This window comes from Gallus gallus, chromosome 1 (assembly GCF_016699485.2).
Source record: "Gallus gallus isolate bGalGal1 chromosome 1, bGalGal1.mat.broiler.GRCg7b, whole genome shotgun sequence".
In the NCBI taxonomy this organism is placed as follows: Eukaryota; Metazoa; Chordata; class Aves; order Galliformes; family Phasianidae; genus Gallus; species Gallus gallus.
The window spans coordinates 156938969-156956212 of record NC_052532.1 but is presented as its reverse complement, the minus strand read 5'-3'; the positions used below and the strand labels follow the sequence as shown (position 1 = coordinate 156956212).

General features: G+C 34.9%; 1 protein-coding gene across 7 annotated transcripts in view; it reads right to left on the bottom strand.

Annotated features, from left to right (window-relative positions):
- The window catches only part of DACH1 (dachshund family transcription factor 1), a 369319-nt gene that overhangs the window by 23191 nt on the left and 328884 nt on the right, over nucleotides 1-17244 (bottom strand). For 4 of the 7 annotated variants that reach the window (XM_015275195.4, XM_015275204.4, XM_015275226.4 and 1 more), the window contains 2 exons: nucleotides 15713-15856; nucleotides 15174-15242 (listed from right to left, as the gene is read on the bottom strand). In XM_015275195.4, coding sequence (XP_015130681.1) covers nucleotides 15174-15242; nucleotides 15713-15856 — 213 coding nt within the window. Of the gene's footprint in view, nucleotides 1-11238; nucleotides 11306-15173; nucleotides 15243-15712; nucleotides 15857-17244 lie in introns of all 7 variants that reach the window. The other 3 variants (XM_015275212.4, XM_015275219.4, XM_040697618.2) reach the window with 1 other exon arrangement.

Genomic DNA, 17244 nt, shown 5'->3' with positions numbered 1-17244 from the left:
GTCAGTATGACTCTTAGTCTCTATTAATCACTCTTTTCATTTGGTCTGTAAGTTGAAGTTCAAAATCAAGGCATCTTGTTTGTTTGCTACTTCTGACTCTTCATTACCACCTAGTGTCTAAAATTCTTCTCATAAAAAGTCCCTGCCATTCACTTCCTGCCCTCACTAGCTACAAATTCATATTCTGTTTCTCCTTATATCTTGCCTGCTAGAGCTTACTTCTGTCTAAACTGTAAAAACAAAATCATATGGCAAAAATATTTCCTCGACTGCTCCTTTGAATTGTCACTCGTTCTTAATTCTTTCACTGGCTCTTTCCTTTTAACAACTGCAAACACAGTAGTTGAAAGGCTTTGCCTTACCCTTCACATAGCACATTACTCTTTATCAAAATCTCTCAAAGTGGAGACCCTTACAGATTTTGTCATTAGTGTTTTGTTTGTTTGTTCGTTTCAGTTAGCTAGTTTGATTTTTTTCCCCTATTTCACTCCACTGTTAAGAAGACTCTCATACAACGTTCATCTAACTAACTCATTGCAACACAGGCTTGAAATCTGAATCTGTACAAGAGTCTGACAGCAAGACCTGAGATCTGTAAGAGTAACTAAATCAGGACTGTGATCAAGAGCACATGTAACTTCCCACGTCATTCAAAGAAGTCATTTACCATCACAGTCATTAACACACCATTGTCATCACCTCACCCAAAACATTTGTGTGAAGCATTATGGGAAATGACATTACTTAAGCTATATTTCTTTACTAATTTTTGATTTAATTGCTCAGGAATGGGGACAGTAATTTCAAGAATACAGTAGCTCATATGGGATGGGTGTGGATGATCATATCAAAAGATTTAATATAATTGCACCATTATTGATGTTAGAGTTATTTATCTTATGTAAGAAAATAACTGAAAAATGAATATGTGTAAATAACTGAAAATGCCTTTGTTTCTTGTCGTTGTCATAGTATATTTGAAGACAGCTTTGTATTTGAGGGCTCGATTTTAATTAAATGCTATATCTTAGTGATTTGACCAAAACTTTGAAAGGAAAGCATGTATTAATGCATGCATGCTTAGTCCTTAGCTCCTGACATACAGAATGCTGATACTGGTTTATCTTCACTTCTGTGTATGGAGTATAGCAGAGTATTGGGCCTGTCTGAAAAGCAGGAAGTTGAAGAAAGAAATTCAGCAGAAGTCTGGGGTTAGGAACCTGGCAGTACCCTGATAAATAACCCATACCTCATTAATTTACTCTAGCTTCAAATACTTTAAATATCATTGTTAACATTATTTAACTAAACTGGTTATGCATACTTAGTTAGAAGTAACAGAATCTAGAGTTTATATCAGGTCTTTTTGCTGACAACAGAACACACAGGTCTGGATGGATATGTAAGGGATTATTATATCAAATTAAAAAAAAAATAATGCTAGGCAACATATGTTGTCATTGAACTTCAAAGCTATGACTAACAAAGAAGAGATCTGAAAAGACTCATATCACGTGTACTGTCATTACTCTGATATTCAGAGTCCAGCCATTGGTCTGAGAATGTGTAGAACAAGCATGAATTACATGTTACTTGAATTCTGTTAATATGAAGTCATAGAACATAAATTCTTTGACCAATATTCAATGGTTCGACCAATAACCAACCAACCTGGTAAATTCATTCTAGTTTTGCATATGTCCATGTAGTGACATAGTATAAATAAACATATAAAAGAAAAGGCAAAAAAATGAAAGGTAGAATGAAAATTTAAGCTCATGCAATATTTAAATTCAGTCCCTGACCTACCACACATTTCTGACATAGCTACGATCAAGATCCCTAACCACTCTATAATTGCTTTGTTCTGCATCACAGGAATATTTTCTGATGTGAAGATTAAATCCATTAAAAATTGCAAAGTTGTTCAGATGTTACAAAGACAACATTTCTACTATCTTTCCAGTTACTCCTGACATAGCTAAAAACAATTTATTGGAGACAGACCACAAATCTGCAAACTGCAATTATTATTGAAAAGAAAAGGTAATTCTGTTCACTAGAACATGTATCCATGTAGAAACATTATACGATGGCTGCTTTGAAAATAATGCCTCCATTTTATGTAGGCTGCTCAAAAAGTAATGCCTCCCACTCATTTCTGAAACAGCTACAAAGTGCACAATAACACTATTTGATGGAGCAAATTCACAAGACACTATCTTTCAACATAGCCATGCATTTTCACCAGCAATGAATCAATGAACCAATGAACAATGCCACACTCATCAAAGTCTGCACCAGCAGAGGTGACCCAGTGTTTCACAGCTGCTATGATAGTACCATTGCTAGGCAAATGTTGCCCATGCAGTCCATCTTTCACTGGTATGAAAAGATAGAAGTCAGAAGGGACCAGATCTAGACTATACAATGAGTGTATAGGAGAACAATTTAGTCAAGATTGGTAATGTGCTCCACAGACTTCAAAGTGGCATGGGACCTGGTGTTATTGTGTTGCAAGAGATTGGGTGCCCTCTTCTTTGGCCTGACTTGGGAAGTTTGAGCCCTTAGCTCAGTGAGCATAGTGATGCAGCAGTCAGAGTTGATGGTTTGTCTAAGTTCCTGGAAATCCAGAAGGATCACCTCTCTCCTATTCCAAAAAACCATGCCTATCACTTTACCTGTTGAGGGCTGTGTCTTGAATATTTTCTTCCATGGAGAATTCACATGCAGCCACTCCATGAACTGCCATTTTGACTCTGGCTCATAGTGGTGACACAAAATTTCGTCACTGGTAAAGATATAATCCAGGAAATTGTCCCCTTCAGCCTTGTGTTTGTTCAGCAGGTCCTGACAGATTTGCATCGTCTTCTTTCTTTTCCTGTGTGAGCATTTGTGAGACTCACCTGAAATATATTCCAATGTTGCCACCATAATTTCCAACACACTGAAGCCAATATTCAGCTCCAAATACAGTTCCTTGCTTGTAATCTGCTGATTTGCGCTGATGAGATGATCAAGACACATTTCATTTCATGGTGCGACACCTGTGCATGGATGTCTGTAATGTGGCTTATCTTTCACACTGCTTTTGCCACTGTTGAAATCTACCAACATACACTGTACTCACTGTTCTCACATCCACTGTTTGGCCTACATCAACATACAGAAAATGTCGATGAATGCCAGTGGATGCAATTTTTTCCACATGGAGGAATTCAGTGACACCCCTTTGCTTCATGTGCACTTCCATGTCAGGCGCCATTTTGTGAGACTGCCACTCTGCTGCCATCTGTCACATGGCAACAAAATTTAACATAATATTGGTGGGAAGGTTCTACCTCTATTTGACATACCACCAACATCCACTTTTCACATTGTAGATAAACTTAATAAAATAGGAGGCATTACTTTTGGAGCAGTCCTTGTACAAGCTAGTCAACAGATAAAAAGATATAGAGAAATTATGCCAAGAATGTTCATATATTTCCAGTAAAAATGTTGGAAGAAGAGTCCTTTTGAAAATAGCACAATAATAAATGTCTTTTCAATAATAACATACGAGGAGTAAATGAATTGCATTGTGTATCACCCAAGCCACGAATATAATACGTTTAGAGGTGTTCTAAACAAGCCAAAAGGTCTTGATTCAACATCTGGTATGACCTGAGAATTCTGTGTATCTTTCAGTAGCTGATCCAGGAAGTCTTGGATCTTTAATAGGTCTGATTAACCCTGTGCAGATGTCTCATATGCCCTAAGGAATCTCAAATGGAGTTAGTCATCTGATTGAATCATTTTTTAAACTGTCTAGGATTTAATATTAAGATAAAGGTATCTTATCTTCTCTCTGAATATCTCTTTTCAGAGTTTCAGACAAGCAAGAATGAAGTGAAAAACTGATGATGACTTTCTGTGGTAGATTAAAAGCCTTCTACCACATGGCTTGCTAAAAATTTGTCTTCTTTCAGAACAGGTGGTGTTTAACAGTGAAAAACGGACACTGAACAGGATAGTTGTTTTAAATCTGATTTAATTTAAATTCAAGATTTGAAAACAAATCTGAATTTGATGTTTCTTTTTACCTACCAAAGCTGCAGTACCTTTCAGGAAGGAGAATTGGATCTCCTTGTCTAAAGATTTCTTCTCATGTGTTTTAAGAAATTTTCATACTAGTAGCTTTCTAAAGTACATTCAGTTTAGTAGAACTGAACATTATTGCTGTTACTTTGACATAGGAGTCACCTCATTTTTGCTTCGCATGAAAAGTCACAACAAGGAAAGCAGAACTATTAGAAAAATCTCAAACCTAGAAGTTTTGAGGTCTGCTGTGGTCTGTTGATGTCTGTTGGTCTTAATGAATTCATAAAAGAATGCACTGCTACTTTTGACAGGAGTTCTTTCATAAGCGGATGATACACAAACAAGAGGTGTTTTTTTGATCTTTATGGCAGTTTAAAAACCAAATGCCAAGTAACAATCTCTGTGACATACATTACAGCTGACATAATGCCACTTTCCTGCACTGGTCTAGGAAATAGTAAACATGGCGAGGGGAAAAAAAAAAAAAAAAAAAAAAAAAGGAAAAGAGAGAAAAAGGGTCAGCCCTCTACACTGTGTAGAGGCAAACACTGACAAAGTTTACACTCAGCAAATCTAGATCTAAAGTAGTTCCACTGTGAATAAACTAGCAACGTACTTTGTTTTTGTCTGTTTCACAACAGTCTATAGAAACACCATTTCACTGAAATGATGTTGAATTTTCTAAATCAATTTTTCACCTTAGTTTAAAAAAATGTATTTTAGTTCTTTCTTAAAAAGTGAAAAATGTGATTTCAGCTGAAGAAACTATGTTAGAAATGTATGTTTTGCCAGCCTGCTCAGGTTTCTGTTGATTTCTGAAGGTGAGGATATAGGGAACATAAATACGATGGCAGCTTGCAGTGCCCAACATTCCTAGGCAGCAAGACAACTGGGATGACATCAGAAGCATATCTGTTAGGTAAGAATTCATCCATCTTATCTTCCCTTTAGATAACATGAAATTGGAGCAGGGAGGGAGTAAGAAATCAGTGAAAATAAAACAAGTCAGTTCTACAATCTTATAGTCTTTTTGGTCACTATATTTTACTTAATATCTTCATTGTTCTGAATTTTCCCACTTCACTCTGTTCTTGCTTAGTCATTAATTTTACACATAGCTGTTTAAAAAGTGCACTAAAGTACCACGTTGGAAGAAAGCCTCTGATTGATTAATCATTTATCTCAGTAGAAAAGCCATGAACATATTTATTTGATTTCTGGCACCTTCGTATGTACACATCTATAAAATGAGATGTAAATTGCAGAAGACAGCAATTTCAAAGAAAATGTGAAAAAGTTTACGTGTGTGTTAAATGAGGGGGCTCTACAAGAATGTTCTGCAACATATATGTAACTTTTTATTAACTCTATGCACTCTCTTTGCCTTTTTGGCAATAAATAACAGTATTATGTAGCTTAAAGTTTAAAGGTGTAGCTAACAATGACCTATGAACACTATGAAACAGTTGTCTGTTTATAGGTTACTGCCTGCAATCAATACCACCTTCTGTTTAAGTTAATCAATGTTGTCTTTAATTGATTAGCTTGAGCTGAAAACCTGCCAAAGCACTGAACTCCTAAACAGAGTGATAGAGAATATACTTACTACTGTTTGGTTTCCAAGTATTGTAAAATCATTTCAGTATTTATTCATGGTCACGGAAATATGAAGCAAAATAAATCTTTATTGAATACTTCCTCATTGAGTATTCAGATGTAAACTATAAAAGGGAAACAAACAGCTAGAGATGTTGTAAATGTCTAACATACAATCTGTTTAAAATCTGAACCGTACTTCATTGTTTGTCAAATCAAGAAAAAAATCAGGAAAAAATGTCTTTAAGACATTAAGCTGGTAAAGCTAGCAAAGCTTATTCTTCTCTGGGAAAATAAAACAAAATATATCGAGTACAGAGAGAGAGCCCAGAACTTTCTGAAATGTATGAAAAATAAAGCAGTTATTTGCAGAGATATTCATTCTGCAGAAGTAATGAAATTCAAGGTGGTGCACACAGATTAATGTTGTTATTTATTATGTATATAATTTCATTGAAGTGCATAGCACTGTACAGATGAATAATAAGAGCATGACCCTGACGTTAATACAAGGAGCTACACTCCGCAGTCAAAATGCTGCTAAAGTTTAAGGCACTAATCAGATGTAAAATAAAGCATTATAAGTGTGCATGACTGCGTACAGGAACAATGTTTAACAAACAAATATTTTAGGAAGACTAAGCAAAAATAAAATAGAATAAAGTGAGCTAATCAAATAGATTTAGTAAAGCAGCTCCATTAAATGTCTCTGAGGGATATACAGTGAATTTCTAACAGCTCCCACCCCACTAGATCTGAAAATATCTTTTTGTGAGCATAAGACAAAAGAGAAAAGCACTGCAGAAAGCACTCTATCCTTCAGCTTCTAAAATTGAATATTGCACATGCATACATTTTAGCCATGACATCAATTTGTTTGACAAACTCTGGCATGCAGAGAAAGACCAATAAAAAGACAGCAGACATCACTTCCTAGTGGGCACTGTGACAGTTTTGCTCCATTTTGTTGTCTTTTTCACACTTCTTTGATAGCTCAACTCACTATTCTTACCTAGAAGTGCTATAAAGGTCCTCTCTTGTGACTGCAGTCACAACCAAAGCTATAGAGATAATGAAAATGGTTGTCTTACTGAACCTCAGAAGTATTAAGAATACAAAACTGAAGAAAGAAACCTGACTTAAAAAAAAAGAAAGTGGATCTCTCTGTCAGATTGATGATATGCTCTCACACAATGGTGGTGTTTCATGAATATAGACAAACCTTCTTGCTGTTTAATTCTAGGCTGAAAAAAACCCAAACAAACCTCTTCTCCGAGTTTTCCTTAATAGAATAAACAGAAATTATTAGGTAATTTTTTAAAATGTGGCCTACTGAAATATCAGCCTCAGTGGCATTTAGACCAAGAATGACTTTTACAGAAAAGTTCTTTTCAAAAAAAAAAAATCCACTGTTTTGTCACTGCTGTGTTATTGAACCTTTTTATGTTTCTGTGGATCTAGAATAGTCAGTTGCTTGTTTCTATAAACAGCCTAAGTAGCAGATGTTTCCTTGGGCAGTTATTCAATATATCTAGGAAAAAAAAAAATCTCTTTGCCTTCCAGATTTCTGACAGCTTTGTTTCCAGCTCCTGACTACTTTTCCCTGCTGAAATGTTCAACCTTTATAGCAGGCCTTCACAACAGGTGGGCTGTGGGTCTCTTGCAACTTGAAAAACCATTTGTTTGGCCCATCAGCAGCTGAGAAGCATCATGTACTGTTTGATTTGCTCAGCTGCCAAGAGGCAGCAACAAGATGTCCAGTAGAAAATGCATATCTAGCTTGTCACTGATCCCTCAGAATGCATGTATCTCCTAGTCAGCCACCTGGTGAACCAGCAGACACATGATTCAAGTTCATACACACATCTTGCCACACCAGTCAAAGTGGAGTGGTAAGAAAGATCTGGCATATTCACAAGTAATATCTGGGATAGTGAGTAGGGAACTGTATTTGGTTGAGAGAGAGGAAGGAAATGGAAAGCTGAAACAATGTTGAATTGAGTCAGCAGAGAAGTAGGAATCACTTGGGAAAGTAAAATGCACTTTCATTCTGAAAACGACCTGAAAAATCCATTTGAGAATCCTGGCTCTCTAATAAACTCAAGCAACTTTCTGCTAGAAGTCCCATGCAATAATAAATGAGTAACAACAAATCCATAGCACTTACTAAGTGGCAATAAAAATGGAACAACTCATGAACAAATGTCAGTTAAACCAAAATGCAAAATTTACAAGTTTATAGATAGATAGGTAGATATATAGGTAGATAGAGCTATTTACATTTCTAAACCAGGTACTTTTCTTTTCTTGGGATTAATTCATTAAAACTGTAGAGAACATATGATTGTTGGTTTACATGTAGAGGATGATGGCTAAACAGAAATGGACTTATATTGTCCATCATAGTCAATATCATGAGCAAAATAAATGAAAAAAAGACTAAAGAAAAGACATTTTATTTAAACATGGTGCAGAGAGAACTGATCTCCCAAGAAAAGAAAGAGATGACAATACTGAAAACTATTTTTAAATGATTAGCTAATTTCAAAGTAGTCTTGCACCAGAATATGTTTCCTATCTGTAATTTTTAAACAATATCAATCTTCTTTAAGTCTAAAAACAAACTCATAAAGTTGAAGATCTAGAGAAATTAGAACAACAAGCCTGGTGCAGGTGGACTTGTAAATAAAGAGAGAAAATAGAATTGGAGGGAGTGACTGAGACTGGTTGGACAAATTGACAGAAATCAGGCACTGGAAAACACTGTGAAAGGGAGCTAGTAATAGGAAACGGTTGGCTGACAGTAGCTGAGACCGAAGCTGGGGGACCACGTGATTTGGTTTCACTAGACAAGAACACGACCAGTGGCTGAAAACAGGAAGAAAGACATGTGACAAAACGCAGTTCAATAAAATCATGTTATCTGAAGAGAAGTCTCTCTGAGGGAGAAATCTTGACAAGTGCATATGGGGCATAAAGACAGATATCTGGAGATGTCTGGATCTTGCTTAAGAAGAGTATTAGGTACAAGAAGTTAAGACAGGAAGTTGGAATTATGGCTGGATATAAATAGAAACCTGGACAAGGATATTAGGACTGACACAAAGGCAGGCCAGAGGCTGCGGAAGAAATCAAAAGAAAAAAAATGCTTCATGGGGACAGTGTTATAAGGACTATATGTTGCAAGAAAAATGAAAGGAAGGATGAAATGCAATCCAAGGCTATCTTCATTTATCTTAAAAAATGTCTGTAAAACCCTCATGTCAAAATGGTCATTCCTTAGAACAGTGTGGACTGCTCATAATCATGTATTACAGCTTACTGGTTTCTTTGTTTGCTATATCACTGTGAAACTAAAGGTTCAAGTCCTACTACATCCACAAGCTCATCAGACATCATTTCACAATGAAACTTCTGACTCTCTAGTTTACCTGTAAAGAAGTAAACCCTAAGAAATGATCACCTATAATACTAGGACATTATCCAAAGGTAAAGCAAAACATTCAACTGTTAGGAAATTTTAAAATTAAGATTTAACATATTAAGAAAATTGAGATAATCTTCCATACCTCTTCTGTAAAGGATGATGTCTTGTGACAAAAATATTGTATATAAATCAGGTATTACTTAAAGCATGAGAACACACTGAGTAGTGGAGATAAAGAAAATATTAGATAGATATCCGTTTATTCAACTCCATCCTCGTTCTCTACACTAAATGAAATACTGTGCAAAATACAGTATCTAATCACGTAATTAAAGGTTATATCATAATGCATATGCAAAGATGACAGAACAAAGGTGAGGAAGACAACCTTAATTCTACCACTTCCTAATTTTGGAATGCTTGACTTTACAGTCTTGATAATGGCCTTTTCCAATAAAAGTTTGTGATCTCATAAGAAATAAAATGACATATTTAGACATGCTTTTGTCAAGATTTTTACATCAGAAATAGAACTGCGTACACAAGGCTCACGGAATAACTGAAAGTTCCTTTTCAATGTGGAAGTCCTTCAGATAGTTATCTTTCAAACACAAACATAGCAAGAAAGCATCAAAGACTATAATTTGCTGAGATTATTACACTGATTTTGCTTGTTGAAAAATAGATTAAGCAAGTCTCAAACCAATGCAGAAAACAATTTAGGTTATGTTTTCAGACAAATGACTGAAACTGTATCCAAGCAATTGTTATTAACATTGAGGGCAGCTGCAGGGCAGCATTTTCCTATTACTTAGGCAGCAAAATGTACCCTTCAGGTCCCTGGCATATGCAAAATTAAATTATAATCTCTTTCTCTTCACCTGTAGTCTTCATTGATCTTAAAAGTAATTTCAATAGAGGACTATGCAGTCAGTATGCTGAGTTGCAGTAGCTCTTTTTCCCTGCTACTGGATCTCCTAAACATTTCTATTTCCTGACCTGTCCTTTCTAGGAGGAAACAAGTACCTCTGTTTGTTTGCTGGTGAGATAAAGAGTTTGAGAAAGGCTGTGAATGGAGAACAGGTGGTCCTGGAAACTTTCCTTTGTGTGTGTGTGTGGCTTTTTCACATGAGGAACAAGTATTCTGAAGCCATTTAACATTATACCTAACTGTATTCTTAATATCAGCCTACAGAAGAGGTGCAGAACTAGGATAAAGGTGAAAAAAAAAAAAAAGGACTTAGTAAAAGCTCGTTTTGCTAAGGGATGAAGTGAGTAAAGAGAAAGACCGATAATCCGCTACAAAGAGAAAGTATAGCTGTAGAGAATAAGGACTTCATGTATAAAATTTGATTGAAGGACAAAGGGAACGAGGGCTAGAGGAGAGTTGATAGAAAGGGAAAAACTGAAATACTGGAATAGACAGGATAACTTCAGAGAATATGCAAAATGCAAAGGGTCTTCTGAGATATTTAGGGAAAAAAAAACAAGCATGAGAATTCATGGGAACTGAGCAGTATAAGAAGAGGCTGTTAGCAGAGAATGAGGGATCTGGCTTTAGAAAAACTGGAATAAGAATATGAAGAATTTGGAAAAAAAAGCAGAAAAGCTATTGGATGAAGCACTCCCTAGAAAACAGGAAATAAATGAAGAAGATCAGTCTGCTAGACAACAGTCTGAGACAGAGAATCTGGTTAAGCTTCCTGTTCTTATCAGAACAGTTTTGGAAAGAAAGAACTAAAATGGAAGAATTTGGGAAAAGGAAAACATGAAAGAGACACCACACTAAAGAAATGGCCAGTGGGGAAGACAGCGTAAAGCAGAACTTTTTGGATGAGTTTAGACAATACATGAAAACAGCTGTTATTACATAGAATAAAGATTACAAATGTATAGGATTTGGGAAGAAAATCATTAGGACACAAAAAAATTAATGTGGAATCTATACAGGAAAAGAAAAAAAATAACATCGGCAAACAAATACATGATAGGTAAGCAGATGGGGAAGAAAAGAATCAGTGAGGAAAGAAAAGGAAAGTAAGAGCAGCAGTAAATGTCATTGTTCTAAGTGCTTAGTAAGAGGTCTGGTAACAAAACAGTATATAAAAGTAAACATTATCTTTGTATGGTACCTTTTTGTGTGGGATGAGGGGATCTTGGGAAACCGGATTGGGAGCTAGGCATAGGCATCTAGTGAACCTACAATATGTATGGAGAAGAGGATAATCTGCTTTATTATAAATTGAAACAAAAGCAAGAAAGAAAACATTTAAAACTAGAGTCTAAACCAGTTCCTAATAACTTAGTATCTGCATCTGTTAAAAATATCTACATATATTTGAGACTCACATTTGAGTTATTTCTTATGATTACTTTTCAGTATTTTATGGATAGTTCGGCAAGATGTTGGCTATCCAATCTTAAAAAAAAGAAATCGAAACAAACCAAAGTAAAACCTAGAAAAAAACTATAATATCTGTTATTGCTTCTTTCTACAGACTCATTTTCAAACTCCTTTTTCTGAATATCTTTCCCTTTTACAAGGCTTTATATGAACTAAAAAAGAATTTGAACACATTGAAAGTTGCTACAGGATGAAAAATAGAACACACCTCATTTATTGATAAATGCAATTACCTTCTACACTTAAATTAGTCCTATTCCTTGCAAACAAAAGTGACCATTACAATATTAACATTAAATATAGATCCAAATCAACAAAAATCCTGTTATTTATAATAAAGAGTAGATAAAATCTTTATTTTAAAATACTATCCTCTTTGCCTAATACTTTCTAAAATGCTGAAATTATACTTGATACTCCAATTATTTTACTTCCCCACAGAACACTGCAGCTATATTTGCTTGCTCAGTTATAGAATTGCATAGCACACTTAATACAGTAAGTTTAAAAAAATGTATCATGATTATGTATAGAGCTGTTATTACCCCAGATATGCTTTGATACAGGAAGATATAAACAGAGATATTTTAGAGGAATAAGGAAGGCATAAATACTTCCCTAGTAAGCATATTTTTCCAGAACCTGAAAGCATTAATGAAATATTACATTCTTTATTAGATAATATACTGCGTATTCTATAGAATAATTCTTCTATTGCACATACAGAATTATAGTAAATATCACTATTAGATAAAATGAAAAGAAATAATTGAAATTTTCAAAAATTGGAACGACATGCTCTTTGTTATCCCTGTGAGAGTTAAAAAAAAAAATCACCCACTGGAGGAAAGATTTTGTACAGTTTTGCAACTAAATTCTCCAAAGAGTCCATCTGTAGTGAGCATGCTTTATCCTGGTGTTGAATGAAGTTCTTTCACTGAAACTCTCTATCCTCATTTCTGCAAACTACTTGTTATACTAAATATTGAAATAGAAAGAGAGAAATTGTCTTTCCTTTTCTCTCAATTCTTCTTTTGCTGATACTAAGGAAGATATAGAAGAGAAAACAGAATGTCTACAGAGGAGTTGGGAACATGAGCCTGATGGGGAGGCAGGAGAAATGGAAAATAAATACTGGAAAACTTGTTACCAAACAGGAGAGGCTGTTAACAGGGAATGTTAATGGAGTGCAGCAGGCTCTAAAAACCACTGGAAAAAAGAGGAAGGCAACAAAAAGGGTCACATACAGGAGAAAGATTTTGCAATAGAAGAAATAATTAGGGTGGCATGAAACTTAGTTCAGAAGAGAACAGTGGAAGAATGGGTTCTTAGGGAATGGAAAATTAGTGGAGGGGGGAGAAGTGTAGAGACAGGACAGTGAGAACAGCCACTGACAAAAACTGAAATTAGAATGAGGAGAAACGAGGAGGAACTGGAAAATGGAGGTACAGGAGTAACAGGGATACATGCTAATGGGGACACAGAGAAAAGGGAAAGGGAATCCTCGTTCCTGTAGTGGAACTGAATACAAAGAGTCCTGACACTTAGCATTACTCATCTCTTAATAACTATTTCTGAAACTGTCACTCCACAAAAAAATTGATCCACAAAGACGATAAACTCCTGCAATTACATACTGTGTTGTAAATCTACACGTTACACTGTTCCCAATTGTAGACCTAGGTGTTCCAAAATCTGATACGATGATTAAACTGAATATATTGAAAAATAAATAAAAAATAAATTAAAAAAAACCACCAAAAAAACAGCATTATTTAAATTATATGTTAAGACTGGAAAGCAGAGACAGGAAATGTCAGAACTAAGGTTGCCTTTGCAGTATGATCCAATACAATGATCATCATGGCTCAGTCTTTAACTAAACAACCATCAGTGTTATTTTGTGGAGTTTATTATTTTTTTTCCTCATACCATCTTGGACAGATGAATCAAGAAGAACTCATCATTATTGAGAATGTTGTCTCTAAGACCTTGGTTTCATTTGTTGTAGAAATGCAAATGTACAAAATGAGCATAAGCAGAGAATAGCTTGGTTAAAAAACAGAAATTCTGTTCCTATGCAGTTTGGGATAAATCCTTTAGAATACACACTTCCAAAATACTTTGTAATTATGTGTTCTCATCTTCTGAATATCTCAGCTCATAAAGGAAACCGAATTCAATGGGAACAGTGATTTGAACACAGCGAACACATAAAGCAATTTGTCACCTCAGTCTTCCTGTGACTCTGATTCCCAGGTTTAAAATGGGAATACTTCAAACTTTGCTTCCTTGCAGGAATGGGCTGAATATAAATAAATTAGTGTTTGCAAGGAACTCAGTTACTTCAGTGTAATACAATGGACTCCAAAGAAATTTCTCCGAAGACAAGCTTGTCTGTGCACCAAACAAAATAACAAAAGGTATGGTTTATAGAAAATGAGCATGTTGATTGGATTCTTACTAGAAGAATGTATCAAATGGTGTTTTGAGTTAGGCATACATTCTGTCAGAGAAGCAGGATTCTGGAACAGTAACGTCATAACCTGTACCTACTTCCCAGGCAACATTCAAACTGGCATATTTCAACTTCTGAGCCATTAACTTTGTAGACAGAACATGCAATTTAAATCTAAATGTTTTTGTTTGTCCCTCACAAGAACTTATTGCCCCTTTTGCATTTTTTGTATATGCTCAATACCTTTAAAGACTGTTGACATCTTATCCTGTTGTCACGGCCTCCTTGTGGCAAACTACTAACAATTCTTTAGGAGTCAGTAAAATTGATTAAATAACACACAGATTATGTCAAATGATACTGTTAAGATGATTGACTTCAAAATGCAAAGTAAAGGCAATTGAGTGTGATTACTGGAGCTAACCATTTGAGGCTTGCCTTCGTAAAAAAGCATGTTCATTTACAATTGAAAACAAATGCTGTTTCTGCTGTTTAGTATTCATGTAAGTAGAATTAGACTGTTGACTAGAGAGGACATTGTAACACAAATGCTATCTTAAAAATTTGTTCCTTACTAGTATCTTGGTGCTTGCAATATATATACATTCAGATTCACAGGGGAAGTAATAAGGATCTCTTTAGTATTTCATGTACAAATTTACTCAGCAGATTTGTTTTATTAAACTGTAAATAATGGGATGTGGTAAATGAAAAATCCAGGAAGTGAATAAACAGTTTATTCATCATTAATGCCCACAGTAGCTTATTGAAACACACCTTTCGGTAACTGCCACTGAATATTAGCTACAAAATTCTCATCTTGCCTTGAATGTTACCTGTTAACCATTTGTATAGTTGAAAGGCTCAAATTGTTTTAAATCAGCCTTTAAAAATAGTTATCCTAAATGTAACTATATATATTCACAAAAACTGCATTTAGCACGTCTGAGATTCAAACCTATATTGCTTCAAATTAATTATTCTTCTTTAATTGCACAAGATAAACAGAAATGATCTATTAATTTAAGGAAAATCTCTCACCACGGTATGTATTCTCTCCTATAAACAAGCAAGATGAACTTGACCTTGTTTGAACTTGTTTTGATGTGGCCCAGATGGTAGGCTACATGCTTGAATAGCAGTCTAAAGCTGAGGAAAAACTCATATAGCAAGATCTAGATTTATAGCCTTTTGCAAATTCTTACCTTGTATTGTCCTTTCAGCATCTGTTCTGCCCCCACTGCGGTCAGCTTCTATCTCTGGGGTCAGAGAGTCTAGAAGCATAGAAAGGTAAGACTGACACATATTTCATTTGATTCTTATAGCCCTTTTTACAACCTGTTACTCTAAAGCTGAATTACAATACAATCAACCTTTGTCGGTTTTTTTTTAATGTTGAACAATGACCAGAGGCCAGGACAATTTTTTGTTAGACTAGGGAGATTAATGAGCAATAGATTTTTCAAGCATAAAGGTAGGAAGAAAAAGAAAAGGAAAAAAAATGACTTCTCAAGCTAGTAGTATAAAATAGTCCTCATTGGGGTATTCTCTCCAGTGAATTTATTTGCACATGGTATATAAAGTAACAAAACAAAAAAGAGAGAGGCACCACTTGAACAAAAGAAAGGAGAGACATTTTCCTTATTGTCCCCCCTCCCACCATGTTATAAATTTCATACAAACAAGATTCTTTGGACACTTAAATTGAAAATTAATGACACAGAAGCAAAAGCTGGCTTCTTACCATTTAGGACCCTGAGACTATCTGTTGAAGCTGCTTGTTTCAGTGTCTGTTCTGCTTGCTCCCGTCGTTTAGTCTCGAATTCAAGTGCTTCCTGCAATTTCCTCTTTGCCTTCTTTTCCTTCTTTAACCTTTTCTGAATTATTGCTAGAAAGAAGAAAATCAGTGTACTTAAATTCATATCTGAAACTTGGCCATGCAATTACTTATTAAGAGTTTCAAGAAACAACATGACTTAACAATTCATATAAATTGTGTAATTACACACTATCTATTTAAACTACCTGAAATATGCTGGATTCACACATAGATATCTGAAGAGCTACCACTCTATACCATGCTACTTTTGCTAATAAACAAAAGAGGATTTGTGAAAGTGTAAGTTGGAAAATCTTGGAACACATTCCAAACCGTTTATATTAGAAACAACTGGACAGTGCCAGATCCCCAAGCCAAATAATTGTTACTTTGCTTTCTCAAATGTAAGGGAAAATATTAGGAAAGTAATAAATAAAAATTCAGTGCAGAAAACCCTAACTTAGTATATGTTGTCCCTGTTTCCTGTTCATATTCTACAAAGAAAATGGTTGCAGGAACAGGATGTAAATGAATCATACAAGATAGGTTTTAAAGAAAGATCATGACTATTTTTTATGTTACCAGACAATTCCTTCCAACTTCCAACTAAAATACAACTTGTATGTTCCCTGAATGAAGGAATATATCACAGATTATATCTTCAGTGGAAAAGAGTAATGTGAACTTTTTTCTTTTTTTCTACTCAATAAAAGTGAAAGTGATCCTCTAAAGAAATCATACAAAGTTGTAGAGCATATTATCTGTGCAACCAAGCTCCAACCCTTTTTACTTTTAAGGTTTTCAGAGACATGCATGTAAGAGGCTCATTTACTGTAAGATATTCCTGGATAATCCTTTCCTAGAGAATCTGTTATTTTTACACTAACTACAGAAATAGCATTACCAAAACCAGATACTAGGTGATACTAGGCTTGACTATTAAGTTTTATCTGCTCCTTTAACCTTATCCAAAGTAACCACTTGTATCTTGTTTAGGGAAAAGTGCTGGAAAGGTTAAAAATACATGTCCACCAGTTCGGTCTCCATTTTCAATAGTCATGGCTGAAAATTTCACAGAATGCAAATCATGAAAGTTTTAAAGGGATCCATCATGATTATTTCTATTTAATGTATATGCTAACAGTAAGAGCTTTTTGATTAGTCTTAGATTTTTTTTCTGTGTTGCCATACAGAACTGTTCAGACAGAAAATGTACATTAGCACAAACCCTGTAGTGAGAATAGCTACATCATTAGCGTGTAAGACTTAGAAATTCTGGCACTTCCTCATTTTGTAAAGTAAAACTACTTTTCAGGCATATAATCTTATACAATCAAAGAACAGCCAGTATCTATACAAAGGCTAAACTAAATACATTTTGAATCATTGCACCAATGTAATGTTTTCATTATAAGTACTTTGAAAGTGATTGCAATAAATGAGAAGGAAACATATGT